Here is a 27195-nt window from a genome sequence, read left to right on the forward strand (position 1 = left end):
TGGTTCGTCACCACAACCTTTTAAAAGAACAATCCTCATTTCCCCACTGTCCATTTCTAAATATTAAATAGCTTTAGTGTGGGACTTTTACATTTTTCCAATGTGATATTGAAACTTCCGCCTAAATAAAGGACATGAGAACTTTTTCTGAGGAGTGAGGAGTGTGACTCGGCTCTCCAGAGCCCTGCTACCTTGATGCCGTTCATGTCAGGATTTATAGACATTTCTCAAGGAGCCCTTTAGATACGCTTGTCAAACTGACACTGACGGACCTTTCCTGGCCTTATCCTCCGCTGAATCTCAATCGGCTCTGATAGCGCTGCTGGAGTGTGTTTCAGATAAGTCTGAAAGCATAAAGTAGAGGTGCTATTTGAGAATCACTACTGGAAAATGCAAGATCTTTAGGACTCCCCTTCCCTGTTAAAAGGACTGAAGAATATAGTCTAGTAAGGGAAATCGGTTCCCATGTGCCTGGATGGCATTTTTTCGTAACATGTTTTTTTATAACCCGAATGGTTTATTCACGTCTCCGTGGTCAACTAATGGCCGATGGGGTTCGTTTGGCGACCATCTTGAATTGAAGTCCACCCCTTAACCAGACAACATACAAAGTAGCAAAAGTTATATTGTTATGAGCATAACATTTGTTATTCACGTATTTAATAATAGAGAGTGGTTCTACCGTGTCAGTGACATTTACATGTGATTCCTGGTGTAAAATGATATGGAAAGATAGGTCCATTTGGAGTTTAGGAATTATGCAAATCTAAGTTTTTCGTCACTGGTATTGAAGTCAACTCAAGATTGGTGCCAGATGAACCCCATGGGCCATTAATTGACCTTAGCGACATGATGAATTATTTACTAGATAGGGGCTAAAAATACAGATAAAAAAAGGGTATATGGGAACCTATTTCGCCTGCTAGCCTACTATACATTTAGTCCGTGGGTTTATCTGAGTATCACAGCAATTTCCGGAGTGGATTCCTTTTCAGTTCATTTTCTGGATGTAACTTGAGTCATTGTGTAGTGCTCAGAAACTCCAAAGAGTGCAGATTGCCAGCTGGCGACGACTATTTACAACTGAATGATTATTTATGTTCCTGTTCCAGGGAGGAAGATAAAACAAAATGATATGCAATGGCATAGTTTACAAAGGCAAATTAAAAGCCAGTTTTCTTTTAAATTTCAGGGTTGAGGAAAAAAAAGGTCATTCTGCACATAACATGGTCATCAAAGAGTACAAAGACATTTCTCGCCGCAAACTCACTCAAGGACATCTCGGTTGAACTGTTTCTGTCTGTTACCCAGGAACTCGCCGATCATCTGCCTACTCAAGCCTTTCCTCTGGAGCAGGAAGTGGGCCACACCCACTGGAGTGTCCGGAACAAAGTTTCGCTCTATCAGATACTGGGTGCCTTTTTCTGGTTTCCTGGAGACATGGGAGAGGGTGGAGAGATAGTGATATAGAGAAATAGGACACAATCCAAACTGCACTTCTGCCCGTGGCCAAATGTGTGTCAGATGAGGGACAGGATTTAAAGAGGCAGGGAGGGAGGGTGGTGGAATGGGATGAAGGCTGAGAGTGGGGAGGAGGGAGCTACTTTTCTCTGCGGTGTTCATCACAAATGATTAAAAGGAACTTAATGGCTGGCTCTGGAAAAGAAACCAAAGCCACAATCATCTATGACTAAATAGAATCACAGAGGCCAAGATCAATCGCTCTGCATGAAGCCGAGCAGGGTGAGTCCCAGGCTTGTTTGCACCTTAAGTAGAACAGAGAGATAGTCGTGCTTCAATCAACAACAGGAGTTCTAAAACGAAAGGAATAGACTGGATTTAATTGACATAACCTCCTGTGTCCCTCATTGGCTATGTAATGTACAAGACACAAGCAATGTATCAGATTGTGTTGGAATCTGTGTGAGTAGTCTGTTAGCAGATCTCGTGTGGCGGAATGTACGTACTTGTTGAAGAGGTTGAGGCCAATGCGGTAGTGCCTCTTGCGGATGAGGTCATTACTGAATGCAGGCGAGTCCCAGCTGTTGCGAGTCTCTTTGTGGTACGTCTGCTTGCTGAGCGTCTGCTCCCTCAGGCTGTCCCTGGAAGAGGACTCAGAGCTGCAGTTGATGGTGTCATTGGAGTTGGACGTGCTGTTGATGCTGTCGTTGTCGCCGTCGGAGAAATCAGACTCCGACTTGCTCTGCCGGTTGGCGGTGCCGTTGATGGCCAGGTGGGCCTCCAGTTGCCGCGGCCGATGGCGGGGGGCGTCCTCGTCTCTGGAAGGCCCTCGGGGTGGCAGACTGTGGCCGATGTGCTTGGGGCTGCTCTGCTGGTTGCTGAGGCTCCGTTCGTAGGCGTTCTGTCTCTTCAAGGAGCTGCGGTCGGAGCGATCACTCAGCTCCACCGAGCTGTCGCTCGGAGGCTCAATGGTCAGTAAGGGTAGGTGGTCCACCCGCAAGCGCTGCTCTTGGCACTCCAGAGATGGTGTGCTGCGGCAGCTGGTGTCCGTGTCCCCTTTTTCATCCTTATGAGCCAGTGACCAGTAGTCATGGGAAGAGTTCAGGGAACGCTGACGCAAGTCGGATTCGGTGCTAGAGGGTCGGTCCACAGATTGAGACAGGGGCAGTGGCGGTGACAGTTCTTCTTCATCAATGTAAAGGGTGACATCGCTGTAAGACGCCGTCATCTCATCCAGTTTGCGGTGTTCCGAAGCCCCGTGATTGGGTTTCACCTGGCAGCTGACCTCCCTGTCCATGTCCGGGTGGCCTCTCCCTGGCTCCGACTGGTTGTCGTCACCATGCAGACTGCGACAGTTTAGCGCATCATCTATGGACTCAGCTAGAGATTTGACCTGCCTGGAGAAAGCATCTTCTAGTTCTGTGATAGCGTCTGTGAAGTCGCTCTGTGTGGTGGGGGTCTTGGCCTGCAGGCCCATCTCCCCACCGTGCTCCGACTGCACGAGCGCACCAAGTTTGGTGCCGTCATCCGTTAGCGAGACCTGCTTTCCCTCAAAGTAGGAGCTGTGGACTTTTTCAGGTCCTTCAAAGGAAAACTGCATTCTCATATTGGATAGGACGATCCGTCTGGACATACGGTTCTCAGACATAGAACTTCTGAGACGCTCAAAGTTCTTGTTCATCTGGTACTGGCGGAAGGCTGTCTGGATGGTGCGGGCTGCATGCCGGGTTATGAAACGGCCACCATATTTACGCTCTAGCATCTCCACCTGCACGTAGAGAAGAACATTTGCTGTCAGAAATGCATCTGAGAAACATCTGGGGACAGCCTACATATTCACTTAGCTGCGTTGTAATGGTGATCCAACCTTGCAAATGTTCTCTGTAATGGGACAACTGGTGATAGTCATCTGAGGTGAAAACAGGAATGATGAATGCATACAGTATTCTGAGGGGTGCTGTGCTTTGGATTTTACTGGAAATGATACTTCACCTAGAATATGTTTTAGTATCAAACATCGTTTGACAAAATACTGGAAACTCAAAGTTCATTCTCTGGTTAAGCTTCATCAGCACATTTTCATCTCACCATTGAGATGGCTCAGTTAGTTCACCTTAGTATGGAACTTTGGTCTCATGATACTAGTCATGTGATGACGACTGAGCCAGATAAAGAAAAAAGATAGTTAATGGACCTTGATTTAAGGTTAATTTGTCAAGTATGTTTGTGACACAAAAGATATACGATGTTTGATGTATCACTTAAAATAACTCCCCATCTAGAAAATGTACTCTGGATCCAAAGCTGTTTTCACCTGGATGCAAAAGTAAGACTATTATCTGAGGAGACATGCATGAGACAGAATGAAGAATGGTATTGCTGTCTAATCTGCTCTTGCCCTGCCTTAAAAAGAATCGAGAAGAGCGGTGATGGCATTTGAAAAGGGCTGGATGTTTTATGAGACTCAAATAGACTCCCGGGGAAGACGGATAATGTTGAATTGTGATGGGGACCCAGTTTGACGGATAAACTGGTAATGGGCCAAATAATGATGAGGGATTGCTCTCAGAAAGAAAATATGATTATAGTCGGGGGCTGTTGGACATAAAAGAAATGACCAAAAAGAGGCCACAAATTAAGATGTAATCAAGACTGAGTACTAAAACATGAATTGATTAATAGTGCTCATTGTCATTAAAAAGACGGGTTTTATACATCGTGGACACGAAACTGAAATGTCTGATAAATAAATCATCACACTAAAGTGATATTATTAGGACGGTGTTCAAGGGTCTCTCAGCCCTTGTGCCCTTTACACACACTGACCCAGTTTTCCACCTATGAACTCATGGAGTGGAATGAACCTCTTCATGTTTCCCTGCACCATGTGAGGGCCGAGGCGAGCGGTGGACTCACACTTCCCTCAAGGGACAGGGACCACGACAGTGGGTCTCACTCCAACAGGCCAGAAACTTCACTGCCTAATGAGAGGGCCAGTGTCCTGGTGTTGTCTGACTTTTATTTGAGCACCATGAGGAGCTTCAGCCTGACAGCTTGTAGTAACAGGTAATATAATAATAACCTTTAGGTATTGCCATATCTATAAAGAAGATAAATATGTAATAAACATGTGAGACAATTTACTGGCAATTCATGACGTTACATTGCCTGATGTCTAATTATTAATTAAGAAGATTCATTCATTTCATTTTGACAAGTTATGCTATCACCTGACTGTGATTGAATGTTCAACTCTGTCTTTTCATTAATTGGTGGAGCATCTCTCCCTACGCCTGGCAAAGATAATTACACATTTTTTACCACCCAGTTTTCTATCAACAGAAGTTGGTGCCCCTCTCCTCACCTGCTTGTCCTGCAGGTCCGACGAGAGCTCATAGCTCTCCGACAGCGAGCGGGAGCGCTTGATGGCCTCCTCCTCGGCCTGCTTGCGGAGGATGGACTGGGTGTGCTGGAGCTTGGGTCGGCGGGGCCGCAGGTGGCCGGGCAGCAGGATGTGTCCGTAGAGCTGGCTGTCCAGGTGGTCGGGGCCCAACCCGCCGCTGTGGGTCACTGGGATGCAGCTGTAGCCACCGCCGGGGTCCACAGAGGCGCCCACCTCGCTGCCTGCAGCATCACCTTCCACACTGCAATGCACAGAGCACACCGGGGTTAGTTCGCTGAGTCACAGTCCTGAAGGCATGCGCTGCTTTGTGTTTCAGCGAGAGGCAAGTGACGGATGGGGAGAAGTGAACTTTGATACCTCTGGGAGAGGCATGAATATGTTTGCTGTCTCTACACATTCCCTTCACAATGCAGAACATACCTCGAGTCTTCCTAATCAGCAGAAAGACCCTTCCGCTGTATCTTGATAAGAATAAATTAAACGCCTGGGACCAACACTGAAATCCCAACAACACTATCAGCAGCTCCATCTTCACAATCTCAATCAAAATAGCACACACAATGTCAGGAGTTATTAAAGCATGCGAAGCAGCGCCTTTAATATTAAAATCAATGAGCGTCTGCTCGCAGTGGCGCAAACGCCAACCCGGGGACAGCCGATTGGACGAAACCTCGGTGATGTGGAGCGACGAGCAGCCGCGCCCCTCCGGACTGCAGCAGCTAAATGTCAGCCGCAGATCTGTTCACTCCCCATGCACCTCTGAGACGCTGGTGTGATTAGCTGAGAGGGATAAAGTGTTCTGGTACTTGGACACAGCTCAATAACTACCACTTTGGGGAATCAAATGCCACTGGAAGGAAGAAAGAGAACTAAACATCCACCTGATCTGACAGTCGGCTTTTTTGAACATGCGAGATAACAAACTGTCGTCTCTCTAGAGACAGAAACCTTTGATTCTGAGAAGTTAAGCCTTTTTTCTTTGGACTGAAGCTATATAGAAAGACTTCAATGTGTTCTATATAGAGACATCAGTTCAATTACATGAATCATAGAAGCCAGCTTCGCAAACGAGGAATCGGAATATGTCCTCAACCAAAGTAATTGAGCACATAATGAAAAGTGCTGACGTCCTAGAGATATAGGATTGTGATCATCATGTAATCAAGTGCTCAGATCACTTCTACAGATAACGTTACACACCTAAAACAGCTTATACGTGCAACTCCTGCAGTCAATGATCACAATTAGTCTGCCATGATGTTCGCTCAAAAGACTTTTTCTAGTGACGTATTATTGATTCCACACAAAGAACTTTGTGGGACAAAGAAGAGATGGATTAAAATGAAAGATCGAATTCGATGCTGACGTGTCACGGCTTTGAGGCATTTGAAAAAAAAATTGCATCCTACACTTCTCATAATGCAACGTCTAGGTGTTTCTTTGTCAAATGTCCAAGTCTTTCCAACACCGTGCTTACAGCTTGTGTTGCAGCAGCTTTTACTGTTACAAATGTGTGGTCTCCGAGCCCAAGTTGAGAAACAGTCATCATGTTTTCCCAGACTTCGCTATGTTTCCTCAGAGCCACATAAAACGTTAATCAACTGTTTCCACAGGCCGAGCGACTCCTTCAGACTAATACAATGACTCATGCGTTTAAACATATGTCATCACATTGGTGCAATATTGATTCGATATAGCAAAAATAAATAACATATGTTATATATAACATACAATATATGTATATATTTCTGAATTATTGCATAATGATAACAAAAGAAAGTCAGAAAAAGTTCCTTTGTGCATCGCAATTCCTCTGCAAAAAGAGCACTATGGCACAGAGTCTACTGGCATGAGGAAAGAGCTGTGTTCAATCAACCTTAAAAGTGGACGCCACACTCCATGTGAGGTTAGCATGGTGAGTGTGATTGGTTAGCATGGTGAGTGTGAGTAAGGCTTACTGTACTTCCCTCATCGATTGGTCACACACAGCAGTGACTTACAGTTAGCAGAAGACAATAAATTCAGGCTACAGGCCTATCGTACCCTCTGACCTTGTATCAACAGCGCAGTCAATCAGTCCGAGAGAGAAAAATGGCTCCCTTTTATAAAACAAAGTCAGGAGTGAGGTGTCACTATTATGTCGTTCATTTCCTAACTTCACCTTGCCAGTTACAATCCATTGTGGAAATGTGTGCTTTTTTTTTTTACCTTGAAGCAACTGTCTTTTGCAAAATACGCTCAATATCTTTTAATTTTCGTTGTCACCGGCTGATGGATGAAGCGCAACATCTCAGAACAAGGACATCATCTGAAGGCATCTATCACTGCATAACCTTGTCAAAGAACTCGATCTCTGTGGTAGAATGTGTCAAGGTTAGATAATAAAGGCTGAAATACAACCTTTAATAGGAAAGAGATTTGATGTCCATAGGAGGCGGAGAGCACCAAACAGGCCTACATTGTGGACCAGATGTAATAAATGAGGCCTGTCATTGGCTTGTGCAAACAGATTACCAAAGGGGCCCCGCTTAATAGGGCTTACATTCTGTTTATATCATTCAAGCACAGTTGATATCCAGAGAACAATAGAAAATACACATACGAAAGCAGCCACGTCGTACATTTTCTTGGCGAATCATAATCTAAACCAGAGATTGCCACCCATTTCTCATGTTATCAGCCGACTGAATAGGAGTTATCAATGATTATCACGACCACTCTAATGCCTCGGACGGGCCAAACTGCACCGACCAAAATGCGAAAGTGAATCGTTGCGAAACCACTTTCCGGTCAGGCAAATTAAACCACTTGGTTACGTTCAGAAAAACATTGTGGTTTGGGTTAAAACAAGTAAGTGACGAAATAAAAGTACGGTAAAATACGTTGACTTTTGGTTTCACATGGGAACAGAGTTGGTCAGTAGAGAGAATGCAAGTTTTAAGACACTTACGCATCGGTTTCACTCGGCAGAACGTGAGGTTGCCGCCTGGAAACAACCAATGTTATTCTGTGGGTTGCTTTTGATCCAAGTCACAGTGAAGCAGGCTGAGGCTCTGTCATGGGATAACATCTCTCGGTTGAAAACATGTCGTCCCTCTCTGAACCGCACACTCAAAGCTCATTTTAAAAACCCTTTCCGCGTCTTCGTTCTCCTCCCCGACATTTTCGATTCCAAAAGGAGCACATTGAATCAGGCAGAACAAGTCCGATAATGAGACTGAAAGGCGGGCCTTAATACGTCTGCTCCAGCAGAGGCCGTCTAATTGGAAAAGTTTGTTCGTTTGGATGGAAGGGAGGCTCAGCACGCTTGAAATGTGACTCTCAGAGCAATGCAGGAGTAGCCAGACGTCATTAAATGTGTTTAAAAAACTAACTCAGAGAACATGACAAGACAAACAGCTGATTTCTGGGTTGAGGACGGAATACAAGAGACACTTTATACTTCAATATGTATGAGCCCACTCTTCTTCCTGCAGCACAGAGGTTGAGTCACCTCAGCGGTCAAAGCGTTACTGATCCAATTTCCCTAGACTGGAAGTGAGGTGACTTTGGTCAGACCTAACTGAGTCGACTAACTGAGAACCTTCTCTGTGCCAAGCATTCATCCAGCCTCATTAAAATGAATACCCCCCCCCCCCCCCCGAAAAAAGAAAATCCAATTTTAAGGCAGAGGAGAGAACTGGATAAAAAGGTCAAAGGAGGAGGAATGAGAGACCAAAGGGCTCCTCTTTGAGAACAAACTGGGAATGAACCTCGCATTGACAGAAAATGGGTTCTATTGCTGCAATGAGACGTTTTCATAATATTGAGAGAATTTCCATTCTCTTCTAATTTTCGTTTAGCTACAATCGCTGAAAGAGAAGCCTGATCCTCCACAAATATGTGTAACATAGGCTTTCATTTTAATAATATGTAGTCTCCCATTCTAATTCCAGATTAGTTCAGCGACAACAGAGCTCCTCGAGAGCCCCAGAAGACATTACACAACTGTTTTCACAAACTGCCTTTGACTGGTAAATTAACTTTGGCATGTGAAACAAGTGGAGTGGCCCTTCAAATGTCAGGGATTACATCGACATAAAAAGGTGTGCACGTCACCTGCTGCCCTCCGGAGTTAGACTGCAGCATTCAATTCGAGAAACCCACAAAAGGGCCGTGGCATGCCATGACGGTGCATAAATTGCTGGCTGATAGAATTTTAATGAGGTGTTTGTAGGGGAGGGTGACGCGCCGGATCCAGTGGAGGGGGCAGGTGATGCGAGGACAGCTCTGGTGTCAACACCTCCCCTGGAGACGCCCTCTCTTGGTGCCGCTGAGCGGCCTCGCCAAGTGGAGCCATTCTCGCTGTGTCGCTCGGCAGTGATGAATTAATTACTCCAACCTGCCAATCACACAAACAACCTCCCTTTCCTGGTTGTCTTTGTTTTGCTATACACTCGGTCTGTTATGTGTTTTGTTCACGTTTGAGTAACTCTTCGGAATCCGTTTAAGATGATTAAAGTCGAGTTAGAGGGTACCGCAGTAGGAACGGTACAATATGACTCGGCATTCACTCGTTTGGCACGCAGACGGAAAATCAACTACTGGCTCATCAATGTACAATCCTTTGAGGCATCCCAAATGAATATAATCAGCAGCTCTGGTCCGGCACAAAACCTACTGCATTAAAGGCAACTCATCCAATAAAGAGTAACGGCAAATAATAAATGCTTTCCGTATTGATCTCAGTTGAGTCTGCCAGTGGTCCCCAAACAAATGAGGGTCCATCAGTGAGATGTACAACCTGTATCACGAAACAAATTCAGAGCCAAATCGGAGAGTAAGTACACGTTGAAGAGGCATTAAAAGTAGTGACTTCTGCAAACACTCAACCAACAGCAGGCACACATAAAATTGGGCTTACCAGCTGTATGATTCCAGCTCCAGCAAGGACCTGTCCGAGGCACACTGCAGACACCACATGTTGCCTTCTTAGTCCCTATATACTCTATATAGTCACTACGTGACTTCATCCCCGGGCTTAAATGCAGCTCCTCACCCTCGGACACCTCTTTAGCTCTGGCCGCCCTTCGGAGCCTTGTGAGGAGGGGCGTTCGCAGGAAGAAGGGAGGGAGTTCCTCCAGAGGAAACTGGGTCGTGTGGCAGCGGGAGCCTTGGTGCCCCACAGATGAGGAGGGTCTTAATTTAAACAGGAAGGGGCAGCAAGTAAGAGGCAAAAAAAGCCGGAAGATTGAGCAAGTCCCGGTGGTGATAGCATCAGATGGACTTTTTATTTTTAGCAAGAGAATCTATGCAGCGAGGAAAAGGTCTGGGGAAACCCCCCGGATGTACCATTTTAGCTGTGGAGGCACGGCTGCAGATATGTGAGCTTTACCTCAGTACAACCTCTAGATTTCAGTCCGCAGCTTCACATGGAAGACACATGCCGTATCCGTATCCGATAATGACCACTCTACAATTGCTGATCAAAGGCCTAAAAAGAGTGCTTGAAATGAAACACTGATCACTACCACAATCTTCTAATAGCGAAAGCAGAACAAGCAACAGCTGCTTGGCCAGTTGACCGGCTGAGCTATCCTTTAAACAAATAAAGTTTATGGGGAATGTTTGACTCCCATCTCCTCCCATCTTTGTGCTGATGTTCAGGGTGATCCCCCCCAACCCCCCCTATTCCCCTGCCTCGGCCCCCTATCCATTTCCATATCATGACATCATTACCCAAACAACGGGCGTGTATCAAGTGGGCCAAGGATGTTATCGAAACCAAAGCAACCGTGCAGCGTAAAGCCCGGAGATAAAACAGCTAATAGGTTTGGTTTGGGTAGAGATCCGAAGGTCTGATTCTGCGGTGTAACCGTTGGTGATACATCTTCACTGCAAACATGCCTCAAAGAAACAACTTCTTAACGACTCTGTATAACAAGGAAAATAATCCTAATTACAGTACATGATAAGTGAGAGTGGAGAGGGAGCTGGAGCAGAATGCCTCTCTTATGGGCCATTACAGAGCTTAATCAAAAGGAGCTAAATGTTTCCCATATGGTGACGGTTCACGTAAAGTGCAGCAGAGGTGCTGAGAATTTAGAGCTCAGTATAGTTAATTATAAAAAGGAGTTAATATGGCCTCTCAGAGGACATACATTCCCTTACCCTCCATTCTGGAAGTGCAACTCTGGATGTTGCTTATGGCCCCATCCCATCCCCTTATTTCCGTTGCCTTTGCTCGGACCAAAACATCTTGGAATTCAGCCTTCATTTTGATCTCAACAACACTTCTGTAAAGTTTTGGGACTACACCTTGCACGGTTGTGATGCTACCATGGTGCCAACATCTGTCCACAGACAGACATAAATATAAACAACTAGCAAATAACTCAAAACCTCTTTTGTGGTAGTTCCGGGTACAGTAGGGGTCCCCAGGACAACATTTGGCCAAGATTACACAAAAAACTATTCCAGAGTCGCTGTTGCCGCTGGTAAAAACCGGAACTGAAACAGGAAATTGCTACAAAGTCTTGACCCCATGGACCAATCAAATTTGAGTTTAGCTTTAGGGATACACTACTTTAAACACTCTGCCTATAACCCTGACAAAGACAGTTGGTTCTCTTTAGCAGAAGTTAACAGCCACTACATCTATTTGATTGCAGAGCGGGATAGTTTGAGACAGCTGCCTTTGATTCAACCTTTGGGTTATTTTTGCCTCTCCGATCTCTATCTTTACTGTGAACAGCCCAGTACAGTGTACAGTAGTTAGGAGAGGAGTGATGTGTGTTAACCTCACAGATGAGTCTGTATCTGTGCCACATGCTAAAGGGGAGGCGCTCCTACGTGATTGTTTTGCATACAGAGACTTAGAAACAAATATGACCGCATGTTATGTCAAACAGGTTAAAAAATATAAAAAATCCACCGTCAAGAGTTGTTTGAACACTCACAGCCACCGTAGATGCAAATGTCGTGATCCAAAATGGCATCTGATAAAACTGATTCACTTGGCCTCCCAGCACAAAGCACTTTACGACAAAACCAAGCAAACAACACAGAGAGGGGATTTAAAGGTAGATCGTTGCTGGTGATTGCTGAACAGCTTGGAATCGATGGGCACTAAACAAAGGGTGTACGATTGTAAGATTAGACAGTAGAGATATTGCTCCAGGCAGCTAAACAATAGCTTCTTGCTAATGTCAATTATCTGTTAGCCCCATTTGGCAAACACTATATATTTATCTATGCAAATAAAAAGCATTGGGCTCAGAGGAATCCATGCAACAGCGGGTCCTACTGGAGTTGAAGACAAGCCAAGTCAACACCGGGTGGATCTTTTAAGGGTTTGTATTACGGACACACCTGTCTGCCTAGACTCCGAGTGGCACCAGTAGGAACAGTGGTCCTTGTATTAACCCCGACATCCATTGCTTCCTCTCAGCAGGCTGGACAGCTCCGGTCCAACTATAACCACCAAAGACACCACTCTGCCTCCATCTACAAAGTCCACATGTCTCCACCCCTCCCTGCTCACCTCCTCCTACATTCGGGGTGACAACATGCCACTCCCAAGGCGTTACTACTTTTAACATGTTGCTTGAGACTGCTTCCCAGACAGCAGGGACAAAAATAGAGTTGTTTGACAGACACTGCATTTTCTGCTCCACTTGGTCAGTAAATTGACCAGCCGGTGTGAGCGGGGGAAGCTGGAGACAAATGTGTCTGCAGGGCCAACTGAGAAACACGAGGAGCTCACGTTCTCAACTCTTGACAAATGTGCAATGACATGGCTCCATATCCTAATACAGAGGCCGCACCGTGTACCTGTTAGATTGTGTCCCGTCATGTCTCTCCACATGGCGGGACACAATCTTTAATCTGTGCTGTCGTGCTGAAAGAGTTCATCATCTTCGCAAGAGTGAGGCCGTTTCTCTAAATACCTTTGGGTTCTCGACTGTTGTTTCGGGCTAGCTGTCGGTACTCTATATACCTTTATCGAGTAGATATTGAGCAATATAACCCATGGCTAAGTTGTATAGAAACTTCTGAATCAAGTAGGAAGTCTATTTGTATCGATATCACTTTAGAGGTACTAGTACTTGCTGTGTAATTTTCTCCACGATGACTAGCCCTGATGTTGGATGTAAAAAACAAGCAATTTAAAGATGACACAAGTGCGTGAGTGTGTGTGTGTGTTTTTTGTGTTTAAAGCAGCATTTATGTTTCCCGGGTGGCTTTTAGTGCGTTTGTTGTCGCTTGAAAAACATGATACCTTTTGACCCAATTCTCTCTACAATCCATTTCGCCTTAATTACGAGCCGGAGGTAAATGTACTCAAACAACAGGCACGCTATTTAAACAACTTACTGCAGTCATTAACGCTGTTTTCCATTAGCCTCCACCAACTTGGAGCGAAGACTGCAGCATGCTTTCACATGTGCGTAGGGCACACCAATAACGCGTCAGCACATTTATAATTATCTCCCCTTGCATGAGTCATGTCCTGTTTACAGACACTGGGGAATAAGTGCATTTTGACATTAAAACAAAGATGTAGGCAGCGACTCCTCCCCATGCTCTGGCCGGCCTCCCAGCTGCATCACCCCACACCTAAAACTGGTGGAGGCTCGGACGGCTGGCCGTGGCTCTGGCTGTCTGCTGTAAAGCTGTTTGGCTCCAGTTCAGCCCTATAATCCCTGAGCTCAGAACCCACCCACGTGTGGCCTTAGAAAGGGAGGCTGTGGCCCTGCCCTCTCAGCCTCCCAGAGCCTCTCCCCCAGGGAGCGAGAGAGGATTAACTTAGCCAACCACTGGCTCCAATGATGCACATGCATGTTGCTCCTGACCCTGACCTGTGCGGCAGCCCACATTATTAACTTAAAGACAAACCCCGGTTGTATGCAAGCATCCATACATTTGTGCACTCATTAGCAATCAAACACACACACCCAAAATAAATCCATCAGGCTGCAGAGTGTGGAGCTGGCAAACGATGATGTGATGTTGATGACCATATGGCATTGGGTCTGTTCAGTGTTCATGTTCTGCTGTGGTAGCGCCACTGACCAGCATGCATTTATTCAGCTTATCGCTGCTAATCCTCCAGCTGTAACTCTTCCTCCAACCTGTTCACGGTGGAACGGAAGTTAGAGCATCTTTAGCTTCTGTACTGTGACTTATTTCACAGTGAAATGCAGTATTTGTGGTGTACAGTTACAAGAGGAATTTAAACAGAGGGAAAACTAGTGTCTTAAACTTGCATTCTCTTTACTGAACAGCAGGGGGGGCGACTCCACTGGTTGCAAAAATAAGTCAGATTGCATAGAATTGTATGAGAAAATTACTTCACTTCTCTATTGATTTATTATCTCAGTAAACGTTGTAAACATGAGTTTACCATGCGGCAACCTTTGGTTCTGAAAAGTAAAGCCAATGTTGTTAAGTGTCTTAAAACCTGCATTCTCTCTAATGTCCATCAGGGGGCGACTCCTCTGGTTGTATAGAAGTATATGAGAAAATGACTTCTCTCTTAATTTATTACCTCAGAAAAGATTGTAAATGATGGTCTATTTAGAGTCAAATGGACCAGCAGGTTAAGGTTAAGGTGGGGCTACATTGTGATTGACAGGTCGCAACCAGAGACATATATACGGCGTCTCTACGTCACTTCTCTGAAGTCCAAATATGGTCACTTCTGTTAAAAAAACTAAAACTAAAACTTAAGGCTTCTAAACCACAGTCCCTAAACCAGTAGGTGACATCACAATGACTATGTTCATTTCTTATTTACAGTCAATGGATTCCAATCAAATCCTTTGCATTTGATTGGATCACTTAAATGTGGGGAGGGATTTAGAATATACACAACTACAGAGGACTGCTATACACCACACCCTCATCTGTTGTCAGATCAGGAAGAGAACAAGGGAGAGATGGAAGAGGAACTTTGTAGATTTTCAACGGCTCCCTCCATGCCGCCAGCAAACGCCTGAACTACCCCCTCATCTGATTGGATTACTTTTTTGTAAGGGCCACTCAGTGCAGGGTGAGACTTCCAACATTTGAAACCGTAACAGAAGCTAAAGCCCCTTGAACTTCCGTTTCACCAGGACTTTCAAGGATAGTTTCAGTTCAGGAATGATATCATCAACAAAAATCGGGGAACTTGGTGACATCGCTGTAACAAAGTCTGGCGAGTCCGGACAGCAGGCAGTTAACAAGCCAGCCGGATTATATTACCAGACTATCCAAATCGCAGAGTAAAACTGAAAGCAAGCAAACCTGTACTGTCAGTGATAATTCCTCACTATTCAGGGAAGCTGCACACGCCTACTGTAAGTAAGGTCGATCAAAGTTCAACCAAACAGAGATGGATGTTTACAGAGGACACAAATGGGACACGGTTTCTGCAGAGATTACCAGGGTTCATTTGAAGACGCTTAAGACCTTTTTACTACTACAAAGAATGCAATTAAATACCAATTTAATGTTCATGTTGGCCAAAGTATGAGACAAAACCAGTATGAAGGACAAGGCCTCGGATTTTTTATTTGCTCACATTTATATCACATCTTTGCCACTACTTCCCAGCTGTATTTAACAACAATTAAACAAACTGAATAACATAATGAATTCAACTCAATTAAAAAAGGTCAACATGTACATTTTACATTAAGTCAGGAACAATGCCACCAATAATGAGTAAAACATCCAACCTTTCTCATCATGAGAAGAAAGCACAAGCACTAGCTTGTTCGAGATTTATGGAGGGATAAACGTCCGTAGGAGCCGTGGCCTTAAGCACATATTTGATTCAATGTTGACTCAATGAGTATTACGTTATTTTATTGTGAGACAAGTGATGAATAGTGCTCAAAAGACACAAAGGTTTATCTTTTTTTTAATCATTTTTCTTTTCTCTTTTAAATACATTCAGTGGTTTGTTTAAAACCAGTCTGATTGTCTCACTACTCGTGTTTCTTGACCCATGTGACTCGTTTCTTGCAAGGTCGGCTCATTCCCAGACGTCAGCAGCTACATTTGTGATTACAATGCTGTTGTTGCCGGTAGGAACGGCTGCCAAAACGTCTTAAATAAAACCCCAAATGTAATAAACCAGATGTATCCCCTAAATAATCCTGGCAGATTGAATCTCAGCGAGAGAGAATGACTTGAGGCATTAATCCTAACGTGGTGCTGTGGTTTTACTTTCGGTATTTGTGCTGCACCTCAGGGTTGAGCTTTTATCTCCAGTGCCTGTTATTGTCAGGTCTGAGCTCCCCCGACGCTATCTCACGATTCAAGACAGGAAGCATTTTTCTGATGTCCTCCATAGATACAGAGGGTGACGGTGCATCATCGCATAGCTGGCTCAGGGAGCCCAACGAGATTTTGCCCATAACAGAACTATCAAACAATCAGATTTCAATAAACATGCAGCTCAGCAGATGCTCACAAACAGCTCAGCTCATTTGTCTCAGCGGCAGAGACGCAGGACGGGCCGCTAACAGATCCCGCCATGTTTACTTCACACTGAAACCAGACGGGAGAACCAGACCCGAGGTGCTGCATTAGTATTCATAAACATTTTGCTATTCCGGGAAGAGCGGGCCCGGCTGAGCGTCCTCAGACTGCGTCCGAGAACGGACGGACAGTGGCTGGGTGTGAGGGAGGAGGAGGAGAGGCCATCAGGGAGGAACACACATTTCATGACACCAAGACTAAAAATAGCACTTTGTCATTTTACAGTTACATTTTCATAGTGACACTCTGATTTTGCAACTCATTCTCAATTCCCAGCTCAACCCCTCGTTGTCGAACACAGACGGATGGTCAGTGGCCCGATGATTCAAACCTCAGATTCCAAACACTCTCTTCTAAAAATAGGGGTGGGGAGGTTGCTTTCCAATGCGGGGGCCCAGGGACAGAGGATGTCGTCTGTTCTACAGATTGTAGAGCCCTCTGAGGCAAATGTCTGATTTAGGGCTATACAAATAACATGTTATTGAGTTGAACAAAACTACTTGGTTAGTTACTACTTGCTTTCTTGCTTGACTCCAGAACAAGAGCAGAACAGAACACTGGACCTTTAGCTCAACCTTCAAGCCAACATGGATGAAACGAGGTGCTCAGGATTATGGAAGTTTGAAAGTACCAGGGCAAATGAAGAAGATTTGTGACACAGTTGAAAGCTCCAGAATAAACCAGTCAATGGACTTGGTGTTGAGGTTTTCGTCAACAAGTTCAAGAATGAACCCTCGGGTTTATAAGAGTTATGCCAACCTTAAAGGCTCGGTACAAAATAGACGAACAACTTAGACGAACAACTTAAACTGCTGATTGACATAATCACTGAGACGCTGCACATTTGCAGACGTTTATGAATGTGATTTGAGGTTTTTATTCATTCCGTGTTTCTCATTCAGGGTCCAAGGCTGTGTGGTGTCTGGAGCGGCGCCGACCAGCTACACAAATACCCAGAGACCTGACTGGTTGAGCGTCTCGTCTTCGGTCCGTCGTGAGCTCTGGATGTGAACGCGTTTGAACCTGGCACCAGCTGCGTCATACATTGAGGAAAAATGGGATTTAATTCCAGGCGGAGTGGAGAACTCTGACCCTGCCAAGTTTTCAATCCCACTGAATATTCCACACACTTCTGCAGAAACTGAGTCTCTCTGTTCCAACCTCTGCTCCTCCTGCAGCTGCACATTTACACTCTCTCAAGGTGAAATTAAATTCCAGTGTGCAAAACACATTTAATGAAAACACCGAATGCTTATACAAGTCAATATTGAATTAAACATTTCACAAAGGTACTGAAGTGGGTCTTACATTTCACTTTTTGTGAAGCCTGCCTTATTTTTGAAATACATAGTTAGGTTCAGGCCACAAAGATACTCGGGAAGGTTTCGGAAAAGATCTTGAAATACTCAGTTATGTTAATGAAAAAAGTCGTGAAATACATTGCGAGGTTAAGGCAACGAAACCACTTGAGTAGGTTTCGGAAAAGATGGTAAAGTGCTTGAGTAGGTTCAGGTAACAAAACCACTCAGTCAGGACATTTGAACATTGTTCCCGATGACATGGATTACATAGGCATGGACTTAATGGGAAATCTACAAATTTCCATTTCCGTAGGTATAGCTATGAATGCTCAATGAGAACAGTCTGATCAATAGCATTGCGAATGTATGATGACCGACTAGGTGCACAGGGGAAGAAGGGAGGCTGAATCTTCTGCAGAACCCCCCCCCCTCCCTTCCGCCCCCCGTTCCCCTTTATGTCAGTTCCCTGCTTCCATCCATTGCTGTCCGCTCTGAGCATGACCATCGGGGTAAAAATTATGCGGTCTGGGATCCAATCGGAGTGGCTACGGATCCGCCTGCTGCTTTCAAGGGCACGTTATCCAAGCGAGGGAAAGGAATACGGCGCGCACAGGAGGAGCAGCTGTAGATCATCCACCGCGAGGCACAGGACCGAAAATACTATCTACCGCAAGAGGAAGAGCTGAACCACCATCTGCTCGAGGCCGAACAGGATAGAAACCCGAATATAGGAAAAGGAGCGCAAATAGGACTAACAGAAAATGAAACGTCAAACAACTGACAGAAAAGTGTTTCTCTGTGCAGCACAGCAGCTGGTAAGTCACTGAATCACTGAAACGAAGGATGCTCGAGGTCTAAAATCTAAATCAACCCAGAGTCAGGTAACAGGGAGTCTGACGGATATGAACCTACCTTCATTGTACAGAACAGCTGACTCCAGGCCTGTCACTCTCAACCTGCGTAACCCGACTGCAGCTGCTGCGTTTCAATTCCAGAAAGATGTCAGAAAAACAGGCAGTGACAAGCAGAACTGCTCTCCTCCACACTGATGGAGCATGGATCTGGTTACTGTGGCTGTCGTAGGCACCACCCTGCCTGCTCTTTACTCTGCCCTCCTCCCTTTTTTATTTTTCCTGTGGTGTAGAACACACACACACTGAGGCTATTGAAGGACAGGCAGCACCTCTGTCTGCTCTCTGGGTGCTGTTGGTGTTGGCAGCTGGAATAAAAGTCGCCTTTTCTCTCTCTCCTGCACCCCCCCCTTCCCCCTTTCCTCCTGCTGGAGTTTTTCTTCACCTCTGCGAGAGAGCTGTGAGGATGAAATGGAACACAGGTTGTGTGACGGCGTTGTGCCGGCCGTGTGTGCCTGCCTGTCAGAAGGAAAGGGAGTGGCAGCTTGGTGAGACACACTTGATTACCCTGGCTGATTATCTTTGGCACCCTCCTAAAGCTGAAACTCTGCGCTCTGTTCTCTCAGTAATTCTCTCACACGCGTCACAACGGTTCGACTATCATTCATCTGACACCGAACACTTCAGTATTTTTTGGTTTATGACACATGCCATCACATACCCAGTCGGAAAAAATGCAGAACGTGGCACCCACAGACTTCTTCTCTTCCTGTCAATTGACACCCTCGGGTGAACTTAAAGAAATAGGGAAGTAGTTTTAGCGCGGGACACTCCCACTGAGATGTAGTTAAATAGTGAGGGAACAAAAATAGCTCAGTGTTCGTGAGGCAGCGCATGAGAGACTTGGTCTGAGAGGCTGAATGGGGTTTTCCATTTTTAAATCTATTTACAAATACTTAAGCATCGATAACCAACGGGAGTGAGCACCAAAAGTACTTCATTGTTCCTCCATCTTGAGAGAAGGACAAAGAATCACAATACTAATCACAACCTTTAATATTAAAATAGCAATAGACAAGTTTTTCTTTTTTTAAAGTTAAAATTATGAAGCAAGAGTAGATTGCACAATGTAATGGCTTTAGAATAATGACACCATTGCTGTTGAGATATACAACTATAAACCTCTCTTTCGCTACGCAATTCTGTCAGCTATTGGTTTGCAATCTCCCGGTGAAATAAAGTGAAAACACTGGATGTTTCACACAACCTTTATCACGGTGTTTTCTTGCTTTGGACCGGCTGCTATAACGTTAGAAGCCACAAGGAAGCCAGGACAATCAAAAGAAGCAAGCATCTATTTTTGCACACAAGATTAAAGAGGAACCTGTACTAGCTGCTCTCAGGTTTGGCCAAGCTTCCCTCTAAAATGCTTATTCTGCCTTTTAATATAACCGTAGTACTTGGACCTCGTCTTGAAATGACCTCCGGTTGCCTCTTCCTGCCCCTGGAGATCCGTTGTCCTCCCCTTGAGCACTTCCTCCTCAGATGGGACCTCTGCTAACCTTTTGAACCGGTACTTCCTCCTACATATCTCCAGACACAGAGGCCCTGCTGCTCTACAGTACCACCGCGCAGACAACTTGTGTCAGCTTGTTGCGCTCGTAGCTGTCGAGGACATTCTCGCCGTCTTTAAAGATGCCTCCGTTCAACCTTCGAAACAAATCTGAGCAGGCAACAGAGGGGGTGTTCTGACATGAACAAACTGAAGCTCACCATGGAACAATGATCTCATGTAACTGGGTGTGAAAGGCGTGGCCCTGAGAAAAGGGAAGCTGGATGCTTCTGCTGTATTTCAGTAATGACGCTCACGATTGTTGCACGGCTGACAGAATGTGCACCGTATGTGCCTTATCTGTTGGCAGTGCGAACCTGCTTCATCCGTCTGTCAGTGAGGAGTAACCCCCGGAGGAAGTCTAATCTACAGTCTCAGCACGGTTGGATGGATCAGTATTATTTATGTCCAGAAAGAACACTAGCAATCTCAGCTACTTTCCATTACAGTGAAATATGATTTGGAGTCAGCAGAAGTTATTTCCCCCAAGTTAGAGAAATAATGAATGTCATGAAGAGGAAGAGGAAGAATTGGTAATTGTTTTTTAAAGATAGAACAGGACAATATATCAAAAAATGAACAGGAAGGAACATTTTCATACTCAATTTAAGGCATTATTTTCCACAAACGACCTTTGTGGGGGTTTGCAGTCAACCATTTGTCACCAGCTCCCCCTCGCCCCGACTGTTTGTCAACCAGATTCAGTTGTGGGAGGTGCAGACGGTGGACTGGGACACGTTGGTGATTCTAGTTGGTGACTCAGCGAGATTATTATCCTAAAACAATAATGTTTTTCTCCAGTAGTTACTATGTCCTGAGGGGATGAATGCAGCGTCTGAATATCTGCCAACTGAACAGCCTGACGGGGCCTGTCGTGTGAATGTAATCGCCAGGTAGATCACTCATCCCTGCCGTGTCTCCCCGCCCTTCCCTGAGGTTACCTATAAACCTAAAAACATCACATGGAAAGAGATTATCACCAGAATGAAGTGGAACGAGGCGGCAAGGTCCGGGTCAAGAAAAGGAAAGCCAATATGGAAGTGCCTTAAACTTGGGCATCAGTAAGCGACTCCTCTGGTTGGAAAAAGAAGTATAACATACGACTTCTCACTTGATTTATTACCTCAGTAAACATTGTACACGTGAGTTTATGGTCTCATGAAAGTTAATTTCAACATCTTGGTCGCCCTAAAACTGTCTTATCTGGTGTTCAGTTGTAATTAGCTCCATCCTCATGTGTCACTTCTGGTTGCAAAAGATAAAGATGCCGACGGACAAAAATAAAGATGGTGATGGATGAAATACCAAGCATTTGAGACGTCAAACTTGCCATACACAAACCAATGGGTGACTACGTCCACTCTTAATGTCTATTAAAGGAAGATAAATGTAGCCATTTAAATGTGTCTTGTACATTCCAATTGAAATTTTAAAATAATATAAAATTAAGGAATAGCAAAATAGCATCTATTGAAAATAATTGTAGCACAATTTAAAGATTAATTGAAATTGGGCAAGTGTTGGTATTCTGATCATTCTGATGCTCTGGTGTAGCCAGTCAATGTTTACAGTCTGATTAGCAACAAGATGCGAAAATGTTGTTGTAAATCATCGCCAAGCGATAACTTATGGGTTTTCTGATTGCATTTCAGCCTTTTTTGCTCTACACACGGACCGTTCACCTGGACTACAAACGTAAAACTAAAACGCTTCTGATACCACAACCGTGTCCCGTTGCTTACAGATTCTGTATTTATATGCAGAATCTGTTTAAATTAGCCACCTCTGATGTGTTACAGCTAAAGCTGTAGCAAGGGCAATATTTGACTGTTGAACAATTATACAATAGAACAGCTATATATTTTCTTTGGCTAACAGTAGCGCGATAGCAGGAAATGAGGGGAAGAGAGATGGGAATGACATGCAATGAGTTGCTTGAAAAAACTTGAGCCAGGGATGGTGCAACTCATTCAGCGCTTTGTATCCTCTAGGCCAGTAGTTCTAAACCTTTTTTCAGTGATGTACCCCCTGTGAAATATTTTTTTGAATGGATGCTAATTTTAAAAAGAATCTCACGTACCCACTGGAGTGCCTTCACGTACCCCCATTTGAGAACCACTGCCCTAGGCCACCGGGGCACCTCTACTCAAGCACCTGTTTATCGAATGGTTGGCTTTTATGGCCGCTGCTCGTGCAATTTATGTGCACAAATGAGCCAGGGTAAACTTTTAAGGTGAGGTCAACAGTGTGCTTATCTACAGGCATCCCATTTCGAGATGCCCATCACGAACAGAAGGTTAATCCATGTTTTTGTGCATTGTGTTTGGTATATTTTAGCATTTTAAATAAAATAAAATAACCTTCTTCACAAGGAAATATGTCAGTTACTCTCTACAGACACAAATTAAACAACCAAAACGTGTTGAATTGCCCCACAATAATGAGCCTCATTTCATCCAAGAGGAAAAGAGCATCAATGTTCAAGCCTAAAGTTCACTGCAGCCACAACCGCTACTAACACATTATATATTATTTGCTTGTACAGTGTCTTTGCTGTCATGCTTAGAGGCAATAGTTCAATCGGAACTGTACAACTGTACAACTGTGGTTGTAGCAGTGAAACTAAAACAATATAGTGCGCCATCGTTCACAATGCACATCTTCTCCAGAGCGGCCTGATATGTCCGCCGACAGTAATGGTGGTAAAATATCGAAGAGACGGAGCACCAGCAGAATAATCCCCTGCAGCTTTTCCCTGCCACATGTTTACTATGGCAACCTGTTGACGCCCAATGCTTGCACGAACAGATTGTAATCCGCATGCACGCTGGCTGAACCGTGCATGTTATAACCAGGGAAGAGAGAGGCGCTGGAATGTCCTACACCGGCCACGTCTTCACGTTCAGTTCCTTAAGTGCGGCTTATTTTTTCGAACGTAACAAAAATTGTGCCTTAAAACAGAAATAATTGTGTCAAGTTTGTCCAAAAAGACGAAAGATAGAATAGTTAAAGGGACAGTGTGTGAGATTTGGTGGCATATAGGGTCTGACTGAACACCCCTCCACTCACTCCTCCCTTTCCCAAAGCATGGTTAACTCCGTTCCCCCATACCAGTGTATACATATATATATATATATATATATATATATATATATATATATATATATATATATGAAGGGCTCATGCTAAGCTAACAAAAATAAAGACAACGCAATTTACACACAAACATAGATGTAACAATGATAGTCCATTTCTTCTCATAGATCTCACTACATGCGCATATTTGCTTGAGGAGCCGGATTGCTTGCTGCAAATGTGTGTGGTGCTTTCTTATGAAGTAAAAATACATTGTGAACTCAACAAAGTCAACATGGTGTAACCAGACCCTGAACAGTATTTCAAGTCTATTTTCTTCTGTTTTAGGTGTGTATGCAGCCATTGTTCGTGGGCATTGAAATCTGCCAAAACACCGGTGACCTACACTCTACACATGTGCATGAACGCATCTTGTGGAAGCAGTAACAGAGGATTGAAGCTGCTGCATCTGTGCACCTGACTACTAGCTGCTTTCATAAAGATAATAAAAAAAGCACATGTCGACATTGTTTAGCAACAACCGCACGCTACTTTCTCTTTAAGTGCAGTGAAAGCCACTTAAAGTCACTTAAAACAAATGCAAGGCCCGAGACAGTGGTAGATGTTTCCAATCGGACTGCAGCCATTTGCACACAACGTTTTAACATGGCAGTGAAGCATGCACCGATGCATCCTTTTCAATCAGAGCCGAATTATCCACCTACGGCGAGCACAATGTGAATTAAGACCGGGTTGTTCCCTGTCCCGTAAAATCCACCTCTCCAAACACGACAACAACGACTCCGCTTCGAAGATGAAAGCAAACGTCTCGCGCAGCAATGATGCGTCAGTGTTTGAGACGTGGAATCGGTTCAACCTCAGCACACTCCAATCAGAATCATTATCCTGGAGCGTGATACTGAGTGAAGGGCCAGCAGAGCAGAGCTTCACCTCCCGCCCTTTTGGAACAGAACGCCGGATGACTCATCAGATGCTCGTCGCGGCTTCCTGGCTCCTCTCTCGGATGCTCCGGAGGACTCCTCTGATGGGCCCATGATTTATTGAACACATGCTGATGTATCTGGCATTTAAAACAGCCTAAATGCTTCAGTGCACATGCAGTACAGGAGAAGGCTCCTCCAGCAGAGATCTGGGATGTTATAGTTTTGAACGAGGGCAGGAGATGTTTTTGAGAAATGTTGGACAAGAGAACAAATTTCATCTGTCCCCGACGGCTGCGATGTATGAAATCTAAAACCCCAATGAAAAGGTAAATTCAGTGGGCCGCATGTGGATTCTCCTGAGCGTGGAACAACAACAGAGCTCAGCCCATTTTAATTCATAACCACAAAGGATTTCATCATTGTGGAATTATCTGATACCAAGCAGCTTAATGCTGCATAATCTCGCCCGACGTAAAAAATCCTGCCCCTCAGGATATAAACCAAGAACCGGGGGAAAAAAAACAAAAAAAACAAGCCTCAGAGATGGAATTATATCCACAGAGATCACACAAGTCGTGCATAATCCTGTGCCGCGGGCCCCCCAAACCCATTATCGATGAATTAATGTGTGCTTTGCTAAAAAGCTATTAAACTGTACTGTGAGATATGCCGATGGAGAGTCATGTTTTTGAGGGCGGAGCAGTGACTGCCAGTTCCCTCCGTCTCGTCCGCGGCAACTCGGGGAGTGCGGCGCGGGTGAGTTGTTGTCGAGGTCAGCGGAGAGCAGCCTGATGTAATGAACTATTCCTGGGTCTGTTTACCGGATCAATAGCTATTGGTCACGCGGGCCCTCAGCTCAGCAAAAGGAACCGGGATGCAGCAAGCGGTTAAAGAAAGAAAAGAAAAATGTCAAATGGACAAGGACAATAGTCTCTCTGAGAAGTTGGAACGTCCCCCCCCATTTGCGGCAGAGCCGTGGGTGTCCTCCAAGCAAACATCAGCTGCCATGACATCAGACTACAGGAGAGCGATGGGGAGAGTGGATGGGAGAGAGACACGCCAGTGCAGCTGCTGCAGTCGTCTCTGCCAGACACCTGCCGGGGCCGGCGGGTGTAAACAGAGCATGTGCAGCCGGTGGCACTCTTCTATTTACACACACACACACACACACACACACACACACACACACACCAAAAGATGTAGGTGGATGACATGAGCAAGGGGACGTGAGAAGGTGAAAGCGGAAGCCCTACCGGCAGAGAGACACGGAGAGCAGCCCGGGACAGAGTCGACACCGGCAGGACGAAAGCGAGCGACCATCCTCACACCTCCGGCTCCAGGGAGAGAGAGAGAGAGAGAGAGAGAGAGAGAGAGAGAGAGAGAGAGAGAGAGAGAGAGAGAGAGACGGCTCGGGCCCTCGCCACCCTCTCTCCATCTGCCTCCTGTGCTCTCCGAGCCTCTCTCTTCCAACCCCTCTGTCACTCCCTTGGCCCCTCCCCTCTTCCCGCTCTCTCTCTCCCCTCCCCTCCCAGCAGAGCTGTGTGTCCAGCGAGTCCTTGCCTCTGCCGGCAGCGCTGCAAGGTCAAGGTTTGTTTCCGTCACAGTCACTGAAACACCCAGAGTGTGCAGGTTTTTTTATTTTAATTGCACAGGCTGGGCCGGTCCCTCGCTGGGTGAAGGTCTGGTAATTAACAAGATGAGCCGCTTTTGAGTTTGATTGCAGGGAAAATGTGCACACTTGTGTGGCGTAAAGTGGAAAATAAAAGTTAGGGTTGACTGTGACAAACAAGCACCAGTCCAGAGAAAAATCAATCAGACTTCTGAGGAAAATATCTACTTCATGCTTCTCTTTTTCTTCCTCGAAAAAAGCTCCAGTTGCCGGATGGCAGAAGATTGATTCTACAGAGTTTCAGAGATTTCAGCACATATGGTGGCGGTTGTCATTTGAAGATATCTTATAACAAGAAGATAGCTGACTTGAAAATAAACGTTGTCATCTAAATCTAAAGGAGCTGTTGTCAAGCCAAGCTGTCGAAAGCGTGATTTATGCTCGCCGTCCGTGCACGTCCAACGTTTTCTCACTCCGCTTACGCAGATGAGCGAGAAAATGAAGAACTCTGAGGAGCTTTGAAGGGGTCAGTTTTCGGTGACAACTAATGTCTATGTGACCATCCTTGCGGAAAGTATAACCGAGTGGCACTATGCTTGGATCTGAGACGCTCCAGGTTCCCTCCATGTGTCAGTTTTGGACATCTCATACACTAATCACACTAATAGGCGGACCGCGGTCCTGGTCGGGACCCAGATGCCATGGTATCGGAGCTAGACCTATAATCGATAGATAACTGAACAGTTATAAATTTAGACAGAGCGATACTATTTCAACCGGTGCATCTTTGTATGCGTACGTTGTAAACCATTAACGTGATGCAATTCAAATACATTATGTGTATTCTGATAAGCACTGCAAGTTATTTCACATGGCCGGAGCGGTAATCGAGACCAGAGCCTTAAACCAAGAATGTTCATTCTTCCCACAGGCAGTTCAAAACCAGCATGTCAGAGAAGATTATTAAAAGTGGTAATATGAAGTGCCACTACAAGACAAATCACAAATCGTACCCATTCTAGGGAAGGCACAGAAAAATAAATCTAAGAAGCCAAAATGATCATAATTCTATTACATGAATTCACTGCTCAACAATGACGTGAACGGAGAGGAATAGAGCTGAAACAAGTGGTTTCAATAACCACAGATAAAGTCCCTGCACACAAATTACTCTCTTTAGAAGATGAAAAGAATATCATCTCGTGGCCTTTTTGGTTGACATCACTTTACACCTGCAGGAAATTAATTAAAAGCTGCAGGGCAAGGAACATTCAGTTAAATTCATTTTAGTACTTTCTTTTAAGAGTCACATTTTTCAAAAGCTTTCTGCAATGTATTTAGATTTTTTAAATCCAGCCCTTATTTTACTTGAAATGAGAGAAGAACATGTATTTATTGTATGTAGTATTAATAATAAATCCAGTTTTA

At 44.9% G+C, this 27195-nt stretch overlaps 1 protein-coding gene across 1 annotated transcript in view; it reads right to left on the bottom strand.

Annotated features, from left to right (window-relative positions):
* Positions 1–27195, bottom strand: part of iqsec1b (IQ motif and Sec7 domain ArfGEF 1b) — a gene marked incomplete at both ends in the record, with an annotated part of 190973 nt that overhangs the window by 10285 nt on the left and 153493 nt on the right. The window contains 3 exon segments of the mRNA XM_079218792.1: positions 1271–1432; positions 1968–3229; positions 4826–5105. Of these exon segments, the coding sequence (XP_079074918.1) occupies positions 1271–1432; positions 1968–3229; positions 4826–5105 (1704 nt within the window).

Source organism: Taurulus bubalis (assembly GCF_910589615.1).
Source record: "Taurulus bubalis genome assembly, chromosome: 5".
In the NCBI taxonomy this organism is placed as follows: domain Eukaryota; kingdom Metazoa; phylum Chordata; class Actinopteri; order Perciformes; family Cottidae; genus Taurulus; species Taurulus bubalis.